This window comes from Bombina bombina, chromosome 1 (assembly GCF_027579735.1).
Source record: "Bombina bombina isolate aBomBom1 chromosome 1, aBomBom1.pri, whole genome shotgun sequence".
Classification (NCBI taxonomy): domain Eukaryota; kingdom Metazoa; phylum Chordata; class Amphibia; order Anura; family Bombinatoridae; genus Bombina; species Bombina bombina.
This window is the reverse complement of record NC_069499.1, coordinates 382,692,932-382,713,338: the sequence shown is the minus strand read 5'-3', so window position 1 is coordinate 382,713,338 and position 20,407 is coordinate 382,692,932. Positions and strand designations below refer to the sequence as shown.

The 20,407-nt window shown below is 37.1% G+C and overlaps 1 protein-coding gene across 3 annotated transcripts in view; it reads left to right on the top strand.

Moving 5' to 3' along the window:
- GTDC1 (glycosyltransferase like domain containing 1) overlaps positions 1-20,407 on the top strand; it is an 849,799-nt gene that overhangs the window by 607,152 nt on the left and 222,240 nt on the right. For all 3 annotated transcript variants that reach the window (XM_053698268.1, XM_053698267.1, XM_053698269.1), the window contains one exon: positions 5,715-5,824. In XM_053698268.1, coding sequence (XP_053554243.1) covers positions 5,715-5,824 — 110 coding nt within the window. The remainder of the gene's footprint in view (positions 1-5,714; positions 5,825-20,407) is intronic.

Here is a 20,407-nt window from a genome sequence, read left to right as displayed (position 1 = left end):
TACTTTTTTATTAAAAATACGTGTGAGAGATATTATTAGTCTGTTTTGAGTAAAAGACATGTTCTAACATGCCGTGTAGCATTTCTGGCAAGAGACAAGTCCTGACATGTCTTATTAAACCTGTTGAAGATTATAGAGAAATCTTAAGCTTAATAGAATACAATATCAAAGTGTAATTTACAACTTTTAGAATTAAATAACATTTATCTTTTATAAATCAAAATATCAACAATACACCTCTTAAAACCTTTTAATCCCAATAAATATACATATCAATTGGATATCCAATTGATATTAAAAGCACTTTTTTAATATCAATTTAATATAAAAATTATATCAAAATCACCTTTTTTTATATCAATTTGTATATCAATTTTATATAAAATTTATATCAAAATCACCTTTTTATATCAATTTTATATCAAATTGATATCAAAAAGGGGCGTGAAAGTGGGAGTGAAAAGGGGTGGGATTAGGGGAGGAGAAAGGGGCGTGTCACCTGTCAAAAAGGTGTTTGACATAACCGCCATACTCTTACTACTTAGGGTGTTTGTTTTTTTGTTTTTTTTCAGAATTTGAGTGTGTATATGTTTTAAAGTAAAGACCAGTAGACATTTATTTATAACTTGGACTGGTGCCTGGAGCAACTGCTGGTTTTGTTTTCTCGATATAGGAAATTATGCCTTCAAGCTGACACTACTATACCCATGTGTGTTGTCCAGGGCATCACAGAAACCTTTCACACTAAAAACTTTAAAATTACCTTTGAGTCTGAAGCCTGATTCCACCAAGACCTCAATTTTATTTGCAACCTAAGCTAATGCATTACATACAAGCTAAATGCATATTTTGGAAGGAATAATTGTTGCAGTAAGATAAATTTACAGTTTAAAATAATTTGAGCTTTACTTTTGCAATTGTACATAAGGGACGCAATAGAGGTGGTATAGTATCATAACCCATAATAGAACACATTCCTTGAGTGCTGTATGAACCAGGATTTTATAGCAGTCTTGGTTTCCTTTAATATTGTAAATGGTGTGAATACAATACCATAGTGTGAAGTACAATTGCTTCCCTGGTTTAAATCGATGCTGCCAGCCTTGATCATTCCTCCACTGTGTATCTTTCCTTCTCAGGGTATGAAGTCCGTTTCCTTGTCGCATTCAAATCAATGAGTAGAGATGAGATAGTGATCTCAATTACCTCAAGACTAGATCTCAATTACCTCAAGACTAGAAAGCCAACTATAATTCAACACAGATTCAAATTGCACTTAAAAAGAAAATACTCACTGGTGAATGTGAAAAAAGAGTATTGAATTGCTCTTGAGAAAGGCATATGTCCACTGAAACACATTGAGGCTCTTTTACATTTGAGTAAAGCTGTAATTTTATGAATGATTTTTTTTACACTTGAATGCCCAACTGTTTTGCACCATCATCAGTTTTCTACTTTCGAGCTTTAGATCAACATGTCATCTCTACTGGTGGATCTGAGCGAAACGAGGGCAAAACCGTCTGCATATCTTGAGATGAACATCGCCGCAATATTACAAGCATTTCCTTTAATGTCTTGCCTGTAAAGGTTTGTAGATCTTAGCTCAAGTCTTCAAACGTCATGTTGTTTGAAATAAATTCTAAATTAGTTATATAAAACTAGTTGCATAGAATGTTATTAATTTATAATGCATTGTCTTAAACTAATGCTGGTATGCAAAACTGGGGAATGGGTAATAAAGGGATTATCTTTCTTTTTAAACAATAAAAATTCTGGAGTAGACTGTCAATTTAAAGATACATTCTATACGAAAATGTTGTGCTCTCATACAATTATTAACAAAGAATGATTCATTTGACTCTATCTTACTATTTTTTTTTTTCATATCTTGACAAACAAAAGGCTACACATACAGGGCTAGATTACAAGTGTAGCAGTATTTAGTGCTCCCGCTCAAGCGTAAACTTTGCTAGACATAGACATGCTAACATGAAAGGAGTTATGAATAGTTCACATCCCAATGTTCTTCACATACAGAACAATGTACTTTTTATTCTAATATATATATATATATATATATATACCTTTATCTTTATATCTATTCCTATAGATATATAGGAATAGATATCTATTTTATGTTAACATTATCATATATATATATATATATATATATATATATATATATATATATATATATATATATATATATTTAATAATAAAAAGTACATTATTTTTATATGAAGAAACATAGGAATGCATATTTTGGTCTAACTCAGTTGGGTTAGAAAACATGAAGAACTTGAATGTGCGTTAATGAAATGGTAAATATAACATTTTTAAAATTATTAATGATAAATATTCAATTAACTTTATCAATTCCTCATGTGCACTATCCAAATTGTGTTAGACCTAAATTGCGAACCCTGATGCACTTTACGCATATTTTACATTTCTATGTTTTTCACATAGAAAATAATAAACTTTTACTTTTTATTATATATATATATATATATATATATATATATATATATATATATATATATATATATATATATATATATATCCCACCGAAATATAACTCACTCAAAATAAAGCTAATAATGCAGGGGCTATAAGAAGTTGTAGTTGCATAGCTGAAATCATGTAAAAACAAAGAGTAACACAAGCAGTAACTATTGTCATTTATAACGCAGCCCCATTAAAGAACTGTGAACTATCTCAAACATTTGAGCAGAGTCTGAGGGCAGAATACATTTATCCTATTTCAGAAGCCACAAGTTCAGTCCCAGTATGTAAATAGGGGCACAAGTATAGAGCCTGGCTTGATCACTTGGTTGAACCATTGTCCGGTACAGCTGCCTTGTAGTAGGGTGTCCTGCATGTATAGCGGTGTGATGTCCGCATGGCTCCCTGCCAGGTTCCCGAGAGATAGCTGAGGACTCTGGGGCTTTATGGCGTGACTGGTCTGCTGAGATTGTGCTATGTAACAGAGCTCAAGCCTAATACCAGTCAGACTGAATGAGGCTGTTTTAAATTTCCTTTGTGCACTGAAGCCTAGTATGTCAGTCCGTGGGCTGTTGGGTGGGACCACTGGATCAGATCCAGAAGAGAGCCCAGCTGTGCGATCTGATGTATCACTGATGTTGCTTTGTAGAGAGGGGTAGACTGTAACCTCAGACGTCTCCCGATCTAGTGGCCAGTGAAGTAACAGTGCTGCTAGCTTGTCTAGAAGATAATGTAGGCTCAATGGTCTGGCCCAGCATACAGTATTGTGCAGTGTGTCGGCTCTAGGCTGCCGTTTAGTGACTGGCCAGGTAGGTGTTGTTTAAACCGCTGTTTGGTAACGGCTTTTATCTACCGTGTAATGACAGGCTGGGTATCTAATTACCTCTACCACCGTGCAGTGCTGTGTTAGTGCCGATCGTTGAGCAGTGTCAATGCGGTTTAATTTCCAGTGAGGCCCGCGTCACGTGATGCGGTATGCTGGTGGAGCGTTTTTTCAATCGCTCATCTTATAGCGCTGGAATGAGGTGCCTTTCTCTGTTTTTTAATGCATCAGTGGTTCAGGTGGTGTTTATAGAGCATGTTACTCGAGTCCGTTTTGGTCTTGATGTGAGCTTCAGGGTCTGCAGGATCTGCTATGAAAGTACTCTATGTATCGGAGCACTAATGTCTTGCGGCCATGTTAGACGACGGCCGGCTCCGCCCCCAATAGATATCTATACTTAAATATATATATATATATATATATATAGGAATATATATGTGTGTGTGTATTTACAATAAAATAACAGTACATTGTTCTGTATGTGAAAAACATTAGAATGTTAAATATGTACAGTAAATACACAGTAAAGCACAAATACTTAGGTACATCTGTACACACACACACACACACACACATATATATATATATATATATATATATATATACATACACATATTTAGACATATATATATATATATATATATATATATATATATATATCTTAAAGTCCTTTGCAGACCTTTTTCCCCCCCAAACACCTTATATCATATATCTTTGAGCCCATATAACTTTTTAAATATTTGAAAAAATTGTTTTTTATCAAGTTGCGCTATCTCAATGATTGTAAATTACGATTGCACTTGAGCGAACGAGTTTACTTTCAACTCGTAATATGCCCGCTATTTGTGTTGTGCGCAAAAAGACGATAACGCTCACTCGCAACAGTTAACGCTCCACTCGTAATCTAGCCTACAATAGGGAAGTGCACACACTCACCTGGCAGTCCTGTGGTACAACATTCCGTGGAGCTCCTCCTCGCCTCTTTAAATGCAGAGGTAACTGACAGCCAAATCTAAGTACATTCTGCTGGGTAACAAGGAACTGCTCCAGTGCTATTCCTCATGCTGCCCAAATTATAAGTCATCAATGAGGGAGAAAACTCTATAAATCCAAAAAATGCAACAGTAGCTTAAGGTTCAACACATAGGTAAACTCCTGCTCTGGAGCCACAAGAATTGCAGCTCCCAAGAATAATAAAAACAGTGATTGGTGGTAGTTTGAGACCAATACTGCTGGTTGCCTCACCAGCTGTGTCCTGCTCAGAAGCGGCATTGCTTTTGGTTCCCCATCTGAACTTTACCTATGTCTTAATCCCTTTGTGAGGTTAAAGACTTGGGGGTCGATTCAAGTCCTTTAGAAAACCATATCTGCCATTAAAGTCTATTGTTTTTTGTTTTTTTTTAAAAGTACAGAAACCCAGTGGAATAAAGTGATGCTAATATTCACTAATGTATTTCAGTAACGTTTAAATGTTCAGTTAACGATTGTGTTGATTGACTAGAGGATTCTGTCAAAATGTTTCCACTAGCTGGTTGTTGAAAAGTTTAAGGTTATGCTAAAGTATCCTCATCCTCTTCACGGGACAAAAATTGTAAAGTTGTTTAATAATGTATGTTCTATCACAATCATGAAAGGAAAAGTTACAGAACAGTTTGTAAATTAGAAAATTAACCAATTTCTAGCAAGTTTTTCTGGTGTAGTTTTATTGTCATTTACATTTCTATCGATATTTGAAAATATACTATTTTAATTACATATAATATTCACTATAACACTTTATAGTTTCAGTGTATTTTTTAAACCAAATAATATATATTGTCTTTAGTTGCAACAAAAAGTATAGCTTTGTGTAATAAATAGCTTTTGGCTGCTTAATAATATGTGGCCAGTATATTTACCTAAATGAATTCTGGGATGATTATGTAGAATTATTTTTTGCCTTTAGAGAAATTCTGATTTGCAGCCAAAAGCAATAACAAAATAAGAGGATAGTGGGCGCATGTTGTGCCTATCTCAGAATAACAGTATATGTCTGCCATTACCTGAAGAAAAGAAAAAAATCCATTAATAACGAATACTCTTATTTCTTTTTTATGTTATGTTGGCAGTAGTGATAGTGATGATGCAAATCCTTATACCTTTGAAAAATAGTGTGTGAAATGTGATTGGCTAATGATCAGAAGTGAAATGCCCCAAGCTACTGAACAGTTAGATAGATCTCTACAGACTTGGAGTGCTGATCCAATGTTAGAGGGCAGAGGCGGAATTTTGGTTGGATACCTGGGGCGCCAAAAAACAAACAAAATTGAACTACGGAAAGAAATATAATTTCTCCCTCTTGTGTATTTCCTAAGTAAACATGTATTTTTCCTTTATTTGTTTCGAGGGAGCACGATAAAGATCCAGAAACCTTCTTTAAAACATTGCTGAAGCTAAAAGAAAAAGAACTATCGTTTCATGTATCTGTCCTTGGAGAAACATTCACCGACGTACCAGGTATTTGCTTTTTTTCATAACCTTGTAATATTCGGTTTGGCATGTTTGTGTCTTTTCATATTCTGGTTATTGTTTGACTGTAATTTACGGCCTTATGCTTAGACTGAAGTTAAGGCAAATAAAAAAACAGGGAATTCAAAGTTACTCATTTTAAAGTTGTCAGTCAGCATAACTAGGAATTGTTAAAAAAAAAAAAAAAAAACTCTTTCAGAATTATAATTTGAGTGGTTGTATTTTTTTATTTGCCAGAACTAAGTCCTTTTTTATTGTCTATAATAAGTTTATCAAATAGTCCTCTACATAAATTTCCAGTGAACAGTAAATAAAATAGACTTATCTGTTAACTGCTGCATCTCTCTTAATGTAATAAAATATTTTGCAGTTAAAGAGACAGTTAAAAAAATTCCAGCTAACGAGTAATAAAATAATCATCTCTGTTAAACTCTGCATATCTCTTAATACAATAAATTATTTTGCTGTTATAGATACAGTAAAGAAAAAAATTAAACTGGGTTTTGATTGAGCATGCTATTTTGAACAACTTTCCTATTGAATTTTGTTATATCCCTTGCTTTGTTTTGTTTCTTGGTGTCCTTTGTTGAAGAATAAACACCTCCACTAATATTAAAGATTACCCCCTACATTCACTGTAGTGTGAGATTTTTTACTTGTGTGTATTTGTGTGTGTGTATATAATATGTATATATAATATATATATATATATATATATATATATATATATATATATATATATATATATATATATATATACAGTATATACATATATATATATATATATATATACATATATATATATATATACAGTATATATATGTATGTATGTATGTATATATATATATATAGTATATATATGTATGTATGTATATATATATATATATGTATGTGTGTATATATATATATATATATATATATATATATATATATATATATATATATATATATATTGTTTTTACTGTCAGGTAGAACACCCTTTTTAACTGTATTATTATTTTTTGAATTAGGATATGATGCATAAAATCTAAAAAATGTATATATTTTCCATATTTTTTAATATATTTTTTAACAAATGTATTCCTTTCACTGCTAGTAAATGACATAGCCTCATTGAATATTTCAATACCAGTTATATAGAGATGTTCATAATTTTATGGCCAATAATGAAACACAATTACTAAGAGCGTATTATGATTTTCTCTACTTACTAAACACAAAATCACCATTACATGGTTTGCAAAGCCAAATTACTCAGCGGACTTGATTTTACAGGGACAGTAGACCATGTAATTACAAAATATTTCTGTTCTTTTTCCATAGAATAACACATCAGCCAATTCTAAACATTTTTAAAACAAATTAATATTGTGTTTACTGCAGTTGTTTTTCAATAGCCAAATGCCACCCACCATTTGTCTTATTTGGAGAAGCCAATATGGGCTTCAGTCTGCAAACGACAAAGCTAATCACAGATTGTTAGTTTAAAGTCCATTGTTTTGCAGTTATCTTTTGAAGCCAATTAGGGAATGATATGTAGCAGGGTTAGCCTTAAGAACACGAATGAAATCCCCTTGAAAGCGCTCAGTGCTAGAGCTGAGCAGAGAAAGCGTCCTGTGTAATTCCACTGACAACGCTGTTGAATTTGTATAGCTTCCGTGTTTGAGTGCAAACAGTAAAAGTCCAGATCTACAGTTCATTACAAAATTGTAACTTACTGTATGCTGTATGACTTCTTGTTACACACAGCAGGAGCTGAAACGCGTAAGAACGCTGCTACTGTGGCTTTTTGCTTGTGATGTTACTTTTTTTATTGTATATGCTTTAATAAAAGCTTTAGTTTTAATACTGTACTTTACCTGCTCACCTGCCACGCTTCTTTTGCTTTTTTGGATCGTATATTAGCGTTAAGAAGTTTGCAGTCTGCATTTCCAGCTTTGAGAATTAGAAAATCCACAATTTTCATAGCTAAATCAGCAGACATGATTAGCTATGACAACAAGTCCTAAAAGCATATTTGGAACTTGTTTTATGCATAGCTAAACATTTTATATTAAAACCTTAAGTTAAGAAGCAGCACCTTAACTTCTCCTCCACGTTATAGGTAGCGAACTGCAATCATCCTGATCCAATACGTTTGGGATGATTGACACCCCCTGCTAGCGGCTGATTGGCCGCGAGTGAGCAGGGGCGAAATTTCACAAGCATGTCACAATAAATGCTTGTGCAATGATAAATGCCGACAGCGTATGCTGTCAGCATTTAGCAGTGTCGAGTAGACATGATTCGCTATGACCCCTGAACTACAGATGGGGAAAGGAGACTGCAGCTTCTTTCCTCATCTCTGTCTCTTCTCTGTAGGCCTTGTGATGTCACAGGGTGGCACGCCCCTGTAAGTTGCAGATGATTGCCGTAAAAACAGCAATTACCTACAGGAGCATTACAAATCCTTTTTAATCTGAAGGGGTCTCAAGCAGAGTCCCTATCTTCCCCCCTATTTGGGCCAGAGGGGCAAGTGACCCTCATTTGAAAGAGCAGAGTCTGACCTTTAAAATGAGCCACTTGTCCCTGTAAGTTGCAGGTAATCAATGTAAAAAATGGTGAATACCTGCACCAACATTTCAATTGCTGTTTCTTTCATGTAATTGGCAAGAGTCCATGAGCTAGTGACGTATGGGATATACAATCCTAACAGGAGGGGCAAAGTTTCCCAAACCTCAAAATGCCTATAAATACACCCCTCACCACACCCACAATTCAGTTTTACAAACTTTGCCTCCTATGGAGGTGGTGAAGTAAGTTTGTGCTAAGATTTCTATGTTGATATACCCTCTCAGAGTACAGTGAATGTCAGAGGGATGTGAAGGGAGTATTACCTATTGAATGCAATGGTTTTCCTCACGTGGGATCTATTTCATAGGTTCTCTGTTATCGGTCGTAGAGATTTATCTCCTACCTGCCTTTTCAGATCAACGATATACTCTCATATTCCATTACCTCTACTGATAACCGTTTCAGTACTGGTTTGGCTATCTGCTATATGTGGATGGGTGTCTTTTGGTAAGTATGTTTTCATTACTTAAGACGCTCTCAGCTATGGTTTGGCACTTTATGTATTTATATAAAGTTCTAAATATATGTATTGTACTTATATTTGCCATGATTCAGGTTTTCAGTATATTTCCTTTTGCAGACTGTCAGTTTCATATCTGGGAAACGCTTTTTTATGAAAAAGTATTTCTTACCTGGGGTATAGTCTCTTTTTCAAATTGACTGTCTTTTAAATTTGCAGGCAGAATTAGGCTCGCGAGGGCGCAAAATGCCAAAGTTTATTGTGTCATTCTTGGCGCAACATTTTTTTGGCGCAAGTCCTTCACAAGGTTGCGTCATCTATGACGCGAGTGTGTCGTTTCCGGACGTTTTTGGCGCCAAAAAATATTTTTTTGTTGTGCGTCATATTTGGCACCAAATATTTTCATTATTTAAGACCCTATTCCTATTTGCCTCTTGCCTTTTTTTTATATGTCAGAGGGCTATGCTGTTTGCATTTTTTCCCATTCCTGAAACTGCCATATAAGGAAATTGATAATTTTTTCTCTTATATTTGCAAGTTGTCTCAATCTGATCCTGTCTCATAAATCACTGTTGGAATCATGATGCCTGATAACAGTTCTACCAAAGCTAAGTGCATTTGTTGTAAACTAGTGGAGGTTATACCTCCAGCTGTGGTTTGTAATAGTTGTCATGATAAACTTTTACATGCAGATAATGTATCCATCAGTAGTATTTCATTACCTGTTGCTGTTCCCTCAACATCTAATGCACAAGATATACCTGTAAATTTAAAAGAATTTATTTCTGATTCTATTCAGAAGGCTTTGTCTGCCATTCCGCCTTCTAATAAATGTAAAAGGTCTTTTAAAACTTCTCATAAAGTTAATGAAATTTCAAATGACCGGCAACATACTGATTTATCTAATTCAGAAGATCTAATTGATCTAATTCAGAAGATCCTGCCTCAGATATTGACACTGACAAATCATCTTATTTAAAATGAAGTATATTCATTCTTTGTTAAAAGAAGTGTTGATTACATTAGATATGGAGGAAACTAGTCCTCTTGATATTAAAACTAATAAACGTTTAAATTCTGTTTATAAATCTCCTGTGGTTATTCCAGAGGTTTCTAAAGAATGGAATAGGCCTGGTACTTCTTTTATTCCTTCTTCAAGGTTTAAAAAATTGTATCCTTTGCCAGCAGTTAGATTGGAGTTTTGGGAAAATATCCCCAAAGTTGATGGGGCTATCTCTACTCTTGCTAAACGTACTACTATTCCTATGGAAGATAGTACTTATTTTAAAGATCATTTAGATAGAAAACTTGAATCTTATCTAAGGAAAGCTTATTTATATTCAGGTCATCTTCTTAGGCCTGCAATTTCTTTGGCTGATGTTGCAGCTGCTTCAACTTTTTGGTTGGAAACTTTAGCGCAATAGGTATCGGATCATGATTTGTCTAGCATTGTTGCTTCAACATGCTAATAATTTCATTTGTGATGCCATTTTTGATATTATCAAAATTGATGTTAAATCTATGTTTTTAGCTATTTTAGGCCTAGATTTAGAGTTTGGCGGTAGCCGTGAAAACCAGCGTTAGAGGCTCCTAACGCTGGTTTTAGGCTACCGCCGGTATTTGGAGTCACTCAAAATAGGGTCTAACGCTCACTTTTCAGCCGCGACTTTTCCATACCGCAGATCCCCTTACGTCAATTGCGTATCCTATCTTTTCAATGGGATCTTCCTAACTCCGGTATTTAGAGTCGTTTCTGAAGTGAGCGTTAGAGCTCTAACGACAAAACTCCAGCCGCAGAAAAAAAGCAGGAGTTAAGAGCTTTCTGGGCTAACGCCGGTTCATAAAGCTCTTAACTACTGTACCCTAAAGTACACTAACACCCATAAACTACCTATGTACCCCTAAACTGAGGTCCCCCCACATCGCCGCAACTCGATTAAATTTTTTTAACCCCTAATCTGCCGACCGCCACCTACGTTATACTTATGTACCCCTAATCTGCTGCCCCTAACACCGCCGACCCCTGTATTATATTTATTAACCCCTAACCTGCCCCCCTCAACGTCGCCGCCAGCTACTTACAATAATTAACCCCTAATCTGCCGACCGCAAAGCGCCGCCACCTACGTTATCCTTATGTACCCCTAATCTGCTGCCCCTAACACCGCCGACCCCTATATTATATTTATTAACCCCTAATCTGCCCCCCTCAACGTCGCCGACACCTGCCTACACTTATTAACCCCTAATCTGCCGAGCGGACCTGAGCACTACTATAATAAAGTTATTAACCCCTAATCCGCCTCACTAACCCTATCATAAATAGTATTAACCCCTAATCTGCCCTCCCTAACATCGCCGACACCTAACTTCAATTATTAACCCCTAATCTGACGACCGGAGCTCACCGCTACTATAATAAATGGATTAACCCCTAAAGCTAAGTCTAACCCTAACACTAACACCCCCCTAACTTAAATATAATTTACATCTAATGAAATTAATTAACTCTTATTAAATAAATTATTCCTATTTAAAGCTAAATACTTACCTGTAAAATAAATCCTAATATAGCTACATTTAAATTATAATTATATTGTAGCTATTTTAGGATTAATATTTATTTTACAGGCAACTTTGTAATTATTTTAACCAGGTACAATAGCTATTAAATAGTTAAGAACTATTTAATAGTTACCTAGTTAAAATAATAACAAAATTACCTGTAAAAGAAATCCTAACCTAAGTTATAATTAAACCTAACACTACCCTATCAATAAATTAATTAAATAAAATACCTACAATTACCTACAATAAAACCTAACACTACACTATCAATAAATAAATTAAATACAATTCCTACAAATAACTACAATTACATAAACTAACTAAAGTACAAAAAATAAAAAAGAACTAAGTTACAAAAAATAAAAAAATATTTACAAACATAAGAAAAATATTACAACAATTTTAAACTAATTACACCTACTCTAAGCCCCCTAATAAAATAACAAAGACCCCCAAAATAAAAAAATGCCCTACCCTATTCTAAATTAATAGAGTTAAAAGCTCTTTTACCTTACCAGCCCTGAACAGGGCCCTTTGCGGGGCATGCCCCAAGAAAATCAGCTCTTTTGCCTGTAAAAAAAAACATACAATACCCCCCCCCAACATTACCACCCACATACCCCTAATCTAACCCAAACCCCCCTTAAATAAACCTAACACTAAGCCCCTGAAGATCTTCCTACCTTGTCTTCACCCTTCCAGGTTCACCGATCCGTCCTGGCATCCGGTGCTGAAGAGGTCCAGAAGAGGCTCCAAAGTCTTCCTCCTATCCGGCAAGAAGAGGACATCCGGACCGGCAAACATCTTCATCCAAGCGGCATCTTCGATCTTCTTCCATCCGGTGCGGAGCGGGTCCATGTTGAAGCAGCCGACTCAGCCAATCAGATTGAGCTCGCATTCTATTTGCTGTTCCAATCAGCCAATAGAATGCGAGCTCAATCTGATTGGCTGATTGGATCAGCCAATCGGATTGAACTTGATTCTGATTGGCTCATTCCATCAGCCAATCAGAATATTCCTACCTTAATTCCGATTGGCTGATAGAATCCTATCAGCCAATCGGAATTCGAGGGACGCCATCTTGGATGACGTCCCTTAAAGGAACCGTCATTCTTCGGGAGACACAGAAAGAAGAGGATGGATCCGCGTCGGCTGCTTCAACATGGACCCGCTCCGCACCGGATGGAAGAAGATCGAAAATGCCGCTTGGATGAAGATGTTTGCCGGTCCGGATGTCCTCTTCTTGCCGGATAGGAGGAAGACTTTGGAGCCTCTTCTGGACCTCTTCAGCACCGGATGCCAGGACGGATCGGTGAACCTGGAAGGGTGAAGACAAGGTAGGAAGATCTTCAGGGGCTTAGTGTAAGGTTTATTTAAGGGGGGTTTGGGTTAGATTAGGGGTATGTGGGTGGTGGGTTGTAATGTTGGGGGGGGGTATTGTATGTTTTTTTTTACAGGCAAAAGAGCTGATTTTCTTGGGGCATGCCCCGCAAAGGGCCCTGTTCAGGGCTGGTAAGGTAAAAGAGCTTTTAACTCTATTAATTTAGAATAGGGTAGGGCATTTTTTTATTTTGGGGGTCTTTGTTATTTTATTAGGGGGCTTAGAGTAGGTGTAATTAGTTTAAAATTGTTGTAATATTTTTCTTATGTTTGTAAATATTTTATTATTTTTTGTAACTTAGTTCTTTTTTATTTTTTGTACTTTAGTTAGTTTATGTAATTGTAGTTATTTGTAGGAATTGTATTTAATTTATTTATTGATAGTGTAGTGTTAGGTTAATTGTAGGTAATTGTAGGTATTTTATTTAATTAATTTATTGATAGGGTAGTGTTAGGTTTAATTATAACTTAGGTTAGGATTTCTTTTACAGGTAATTTTGTTATAATTTTAACTAGGTAACTATTAAATAGTTCTTAACTATTTAATAGCTATTGTACCTGGTTAAAATAATTACAAAGTTGCCTGTAAAATAAATATTAATCCTAAAATAGCTACAATGTAATCATAATTTATATTGTAGCTATATTAGGATTTATTTTACAGGTAAGTATTTAGCTTTAAATAGCAATAATTTATTTAATAAGAGTTAATTAATTTCGTTAGATAAAAATTATATTTAACTTAGGGGGGTGTTAGTGTTAGGGTTAGACTTAGCTTTAGGGGTTAATCCATTTATTATAGTAGCGGTGAGCTCCGGTCGTCAGATTAGGGGTTAATAATTGAAGTTAGGTGTCGGCGATGTTAGGGAGGGCAGATTAGGGGTTAATACTATTTATGATAGGGTTAGTGAGGCGGATTAGGGGTTAATAACTTTATTATAGTAGCGCTCAGGTCCGCTCGGCAGATTAGGGGTTAATAAATGTAGGCAGGTGTCGGCGACGTTGAGGGGGGCAGATTAGGGGTTAATAAATATAATATAGGGGTCGGCGGTGTTAGGGGCAGCAGATTAGGGGTACATAAGGATAACGTAGGTGGCGGCGCTTTGCGGTCGGCAGATTAGGGGTTAATTATTGTAAGTAGCTGGCGGCGACGTTGTGGGGGGCAGGTTAGGGGTTAATAAATATAATATAGGGGTCGGCGGTGTTAGGGGCAGCAGATTAGGGGTACATAGGGATAATGTAAGTTGCGGCGGTTTACGGAGCGGAAGATTAGGGGTTAATAATATAATGCAGGGGTCAGCAATAGCGGGGGCGGCAGATTAGGGGTTAATAAGTGTAAGGTTAGGGGTGTTTAGACTCGGGGTACATGTTAGAGTGTTAGGTGCAGACATAGGAAGTGTTTCCCCATAGCAAACAATGGGGCTGCGTTAGGAGCTGAACGCGGCTTTTTTGCAGGTGTTAGGTTTTTTTTCAGCTCAAACAGCCCCATTGTTTCCTATGGGGGAATCGTGCACGAGCACGTTTTTGAGGCTGGCCGCGTCCGTAAGCAACTCTGGTATCGAGAGTTGCATTTGCGGTAAAAATGCTCTACGCTCCTTTTTTGGAGCCTAACACAGCATTTTTTTGGACTCTCGATACCAGAGTTAATTTTATGGTGCGGCCAGAAAAAAGCCCGCGTAGCGTTAACAACCCATCTACCGCCAAACTCCAAATCTAGGCCTTAGTTAGAAGAGCTTTGTGGCTCAAATCTTGGAATGCTGATATGACTTCTAAGTCCAGATTGCTATCTCTTTCTTTCCAAGGTAATAAATTATTTGGTTCTCAGTTGGATTCAATAATTTCAACTGTCACTGGGGGGAAGGGAGTTTTTTTGCCTCAGGATAAAAGATCTAAGGGTAAATCTAAAGCTTCTAACCGTTTTCGTTCCTTTCTACAAAATAAGGAACAGAAACCTAATCCTTCCCCCAATAAATCTGTTTCCAATTGGAAGCCTTCTTCAAATTGGAATACATCCAAGTCATTTAAGAGATCAAAGCTAGCCCCCAAGTCCGCATGAAGGTGCGGCCCTCATTCCAGCTCAGCTGGTAGGGGGCAGATTAAAAATTTTCAAAGATGTTTGGATCAATTTGGTCCAAAATCATTAGATTCAGAGTATTGTCTCTCAGGGGAACAGAAAAGGATTCAGAGTAAGACCGCCTGTGAGAAGATTTTTTCTCTCACACATTCCAGCAAACCCAGTAAAGGCTCAGGCTTTCCTGAAGTGTGTTTCAGACCTGGAGTTATCAGGGGTAATCATGCCAGTTCCGTTTCAGTAACAGGGTCTTGGGTTTTATTCAAATCTATTCATTGTCCCAAAGAAAGAAAATTTATTCAGACCAGTTCTGGATCTAAAGATTTTGAATCGATATGTAAGAGTACCAACTTTCAAAATTGTGACTATAAGGACTATTCTGCCTTTTGTTCAGCAAGGGCATTATATATCCACAATAGACTTACAGGATGCATATCTTCATATTCCGATTCATCCGGATCACTATCAGTTCCTGAGATTCTCTTTTCTAGACAAACATTACCAATTTGTTGCTCTTCCTTTTGGCCTAGCGACAGCTCCAAGAATCTTTTCAAAGGTTCTCGGTGCCCTACTCTCTAATTAGAGAGAGGGGTATTGCGGTGTTTCCTTATTTGGATGATATATTGGTACTCGCTCAGTCTTTACGTTCTGCAGAATCTCACACAAATCAACTAGTGTTGTTTCTTCAAAGACATGGTTGGAGGATCAATTTACCAAAAAGTTATTTGATTCCTTAGACAAAGGTAACCTTTTTAGGTTTCCAGATAGATTCAGTGTTCATGACTTTGTCTCTAACAGACAAGAAACGTTTGAAATTGGTTGCAGCCTGTCGGAACCTTCAGTCTCAGTCATTCCCTTCAGTAGCTATGTGCATGGAAGTTTTAGGTCTAATGACTGCAGCATCGGACGCAATCCCCTTTGCTCGTTTTCATATGAGACCTCTCCAGCTTTGTATGCTGAACCAATGCTGTAGGGATTATACAAGGATATCACAATTAATATCCTTAAATCCCAATGTTCGACTTTCTCTGACTTGGTGGTTAGATCACCATCATATAATTCTAGGGGTCTCTTTCGTTCGTCCAACCTGGACTGTTATCATAACAGATGCGAGACTTTCAGGTTGGGGAGCTGTTTGGGGATCTCTGACAGCACAAGGGGTTTGGAAATCTCAAGAGGCGAGATTACAAATCAATATTTTTTAACTCTGTGCGATTCTCAGGGCTCTGTTGAAGAGAGAACCGTTCATTTGTTTTCAGACGGACAATATCACAACTGTGGTATATGTCAATCATCAGGGTGGGACTCACAGTCCTCAAGCTATGAAAGAAGTATCTTGGATACTTGTTTGGGTGGAATCCAGCTCCTGTCTAATTTCTGTAGTTCATATCTCAGGTATAGACAGTTGGGAAGCGTATTACCTCAGTCATCAGACTTTACATCCGGGAGAATGGTCTCTCCACCCAGATGTGTTTTCTCAAGTTGTTCAGATGTGGGGTCTTCCAGAAATAGATCTGATGGCTTCTCATCTAAACAAAAAACTTCCCAGGTACCTGTCCAGGTCCAGGGATCCTCAGGCGGAAGCAGTGGATGCATTGACACTTCCTTGGTGTTATTAACCTGCTTATATTTTCCCGCCTCTAGTTCTTCTTCCAAGAGTGATCTCCAAAATCATCATGGAGCAATCGTTTGTGTTCTTCTAATAAATTCTCTTGGCATTCTTTTAGAATTCCTAGAATTTTACAGTTTCTTCACGATGGTTTGGATAAAGGTTTGTCTGCAAGTTCCTTGAAAGGACAAATCTCTGCTCTTTCTGTTTTATTTCACAGAAAGATTGCTAAACTTCCTGATATTCATTGTTTTGTGCAGGCTTTGGTTCATATCAAGCCTGTCATTAAATCAATCTCTCCTCCTTGGAGTCTTAATTTGGTTTTGAAGGCTTTACAGGCTCCTCCATTTGAGCCTATGCATTCTTTGGACATTAAACTACTTTCTTGGAAAGTGTTGTTTCTTTTGGCAATCTCTTCTGCTAGAAGAGTTTCTGTATTTTCTGCTCTCTGTTGTGAATCTCCTTTTCTGATTTTTCATCAGGATAAGGCAGTTTTGTGGACTTCATTTAAATTCTTACCTAAGGTTGTTGTGAATTCTAACAACATCAATAGAGAAATTGTTGTTCCTTCCTTGTTTCCTAATCCTAAGAATTCTTTGGAGAGATCTTTACATTCTTTGGATGTGGTGAGAGGTCTGAAATATTATGTTGAAGTTACTAAAAATTTCAGGAAGACTTCTAGTCTATTTGTTATCTTTTCTGGTTCTAGGAAAGGTCAGAAAGCTTCTGCCGTTTCCTTGGCCTCGTGGTTAAAACTTTTGATTCATCAAGCCTATTTGGAGAATTACAGCTCATTCTACTAGATCAGTTTCCACTTTCTAGGCTTTTAAGAATGAAGCTTCAGTTGATCATATTTGCAAAGCTGCTACTTGGTCTTCTTTGCATACATTTACTAAATTCTACCATTTTGATGTATTTGTTTCTTCAGAAGCAGTTTTTGGTAGAAAAGTTCTTCAGGCAGCTGTTTCAGTTTGATTTTTCTGCTTTTGATTTAAGTTTTTTTCCTCATATTTATGAGAATTAATTTATATTTTGGGTTGTGGATTAATTTTTTTCAGCGGAAAATGGCTGTTTTTATTTTTTATCCCTCCCTCCCTAGTGACTCTTGCGTGGAGTTCCACATCTTGGGTATTGCTATCCCATACGTCACTTGCCAATTACATGAAAGAAAACATAATTTATGTAAGAACTTACCTGATAAATTAATTTCTTTCATATTGGCAAGAGTCCATGAGGCATACCCCCTTTTTATGGTTGTTATGATTTTTTTGTATAAAGCACAATTATTTACAAATTCCTTTGTTGATGCTTTTTACTCCTTTCTTTATCACCCCACTACTTGGCTATTCGTTAAACTGAATTGTGGGTGTGGTGAGGGGTGTATTTATAGGCATTTTGAGGTTTGGTAAACTTTGCCCCTCCTGGTAAGATTGTATATCCCATATGTCATTAGCTCATGGACTCTTGCCAATATGAAAGAAATTAATTCATCAGGTAAGTTCTTACATAAATTATATTTTCACTAGACGGGAAGGTCGACTCTAATTGACTCCAATTTCTCCTCTTGTTTGGGCTAGAGGGGCAAGTAGTCCTCTCATTTGAAAGTTTATACCCTACTCTTTCAATTGAGACCTCTTATTTGAAATCAGCAATCCAGGTTTTTGAAATGAGTGGTCCTGTGTCCACCCACTGCCAGCTGATTGTCACAACACTTACAAATACCTCTCATCTTTGGTGATATTTTTTGGGTTCTGATAAGGGTTGTCACCTTTTCTGGAAAAAAAATACCAGCCACGCTCATTAGCATAAAATTGCATAAACAATTATACAAGATAAACCAGGAACTAAAGCAGCTAGGGCTGATTTTAGACAATAATTTGTTTGGAATTAGGTTTCAATACAATTAGAAGTTTGACAGTGATAGCAGCTTTATTTCTATATTTAAAGGGACAGCCTAGACCCAATTATTCTTTATTACTTATTGTTACATACCAGGCAAGCATCTTGCAGAGAGTTCCACATCTATTAGCTTGTAACTAGTACATAAACTTTAAAAAAATCATTGCTTATTAGCAGCAAAAATAGCCGCCAAACCCGCCCACAGCTTTCTTCTTGTCCAGTTAGCCATTTTCTTGTATGAAAATTTAGCAGTGCACGTTTAATATTTTTCAGTTAGTTATTTCAAATTGCACATGCATAAATCAGTTTGTGCAAAATATACACACAATAAGATGACGGAGCTTGGCACCATTTTCAGCTCCTAACAAACAATGAATATTGAAATGTTTCATGTACTTACAAGCTTATAGATGTGGGACCAGTTGCAGGATGCTTCTCAGTTGCAGGATGCTTCTCTGGTATGTAATAATACATAATCAAAATTATGTATTGGGTCTAGACTGTCCCTTTAATCATTATTTTCTTCTTAAACGGAAGAGTCCACAGCTGCATTCATTAGTTTTGGGAATTCAGAACCTGGTCACCAGGAGGAGGCAAAGACACCCCAGCCAAAGGCTTAAATACCTCCCCCACTTTCCTCATCCCCAGTCATTCTTTGCCTTTCATCGCAGGAGGTTGGCAGAAAAGTGTAGGAAGATTTTAGATAGTCTCTTATGGAGGGTAGTACTCTTCGAAATGGGTCTGGTCTGGAGTTTTAAGTAATCTGTCGGCCTCTCAGTGAGAGCATGGATGAATGTTAGAGTCTGGAAATGCAGGGAGAGTCTTTCTGCGAAACCATCCTGACTCATGTTAACAGCTCATTAGCAATTAGTGTTGATGAGTTTCTCTGTCTGCTTTCTTCTCTCAAGTCCATGTCAGAAGTGAGGCTACTATCTGTCACACTTGAAGGGCCGTGTTTCTGTTCCATGGCGTTGATTCCGGGAAGATAGTTTCATTTTACTTCAATGATGTAATAAGTAATGCTAACAAAGAAGTCAGGGTCTCAGTGGGACTCCTTTATCTTTTTAAGGAATTATTTGGTTAATATCTAATGAGGGGTGTTATTGAACAGGGGGAACTTTAATCATGTTTATGTGATTCTGTCTGCTAATGTGTAGTGTCACTTGGGCTCTTAGCTATACTGGAACATAACAGTCTTTTCTTGTCAGGCTGCATGGTCCTTGTAGGCCTTGGCGCGCTTTTCTATGGCCTGCACAGTGCACCTTGTGACGAGGCGTGGTTACGCTTCTGTGCTCCGATTCCGTATTCCTGACCACGTGGCAACAGGGATAATATCTGTTTCGCTAGCTGTCTGGGTCTCATATTTTTCTGTCCATAATTTTTATATACCAATTTATGGAGGATTCTGATTTTTTGGAGACGGATGTCTCTGATTCAGATTCTCCTTCTTGTGAAGAGTATGAAATGGCCTGGCTAATCCATGCCCATCAGTTATGTTCCGAATGCCCCTCTACAGTGCTCTGTTCTCCCGATACAGGGAACTTAGAGTCCACCGAGCCATCCGCCTGGGGATCCCATATCCCGTGCCGTGCGTCCCGTAGAAACTTCTTTGGCAACGCAAGCAGCTGTCTCTAATGTTGTTACCCCTTCTCCAGAAGGCGACTTGTTTCCTCCAGAGGTTATGGCACGGTTCCGCATGGCCATATATATGGCCCTGGCGCATTTACATCTTCCAGAAGAGGTGTTGCTGAGATATTGTCTGTGTTATGCAAACCGGGGCTTGTTAGGCGTGGGATAGCCTGGGTCAAATCAGCCATCTAGGGAAGCGGTTTCCTCTGAAGCTTCAGGGGCCCATTCCTCAGGGTCGGGGTCGTCAGTTGCACCGGCGGAGGTAAGTCTTGCTTTTCGTTATAGACTGACACACCATTGTGTCCTACTACGGCATGTTTTGGCGGTTTTGGAGGATCCTAG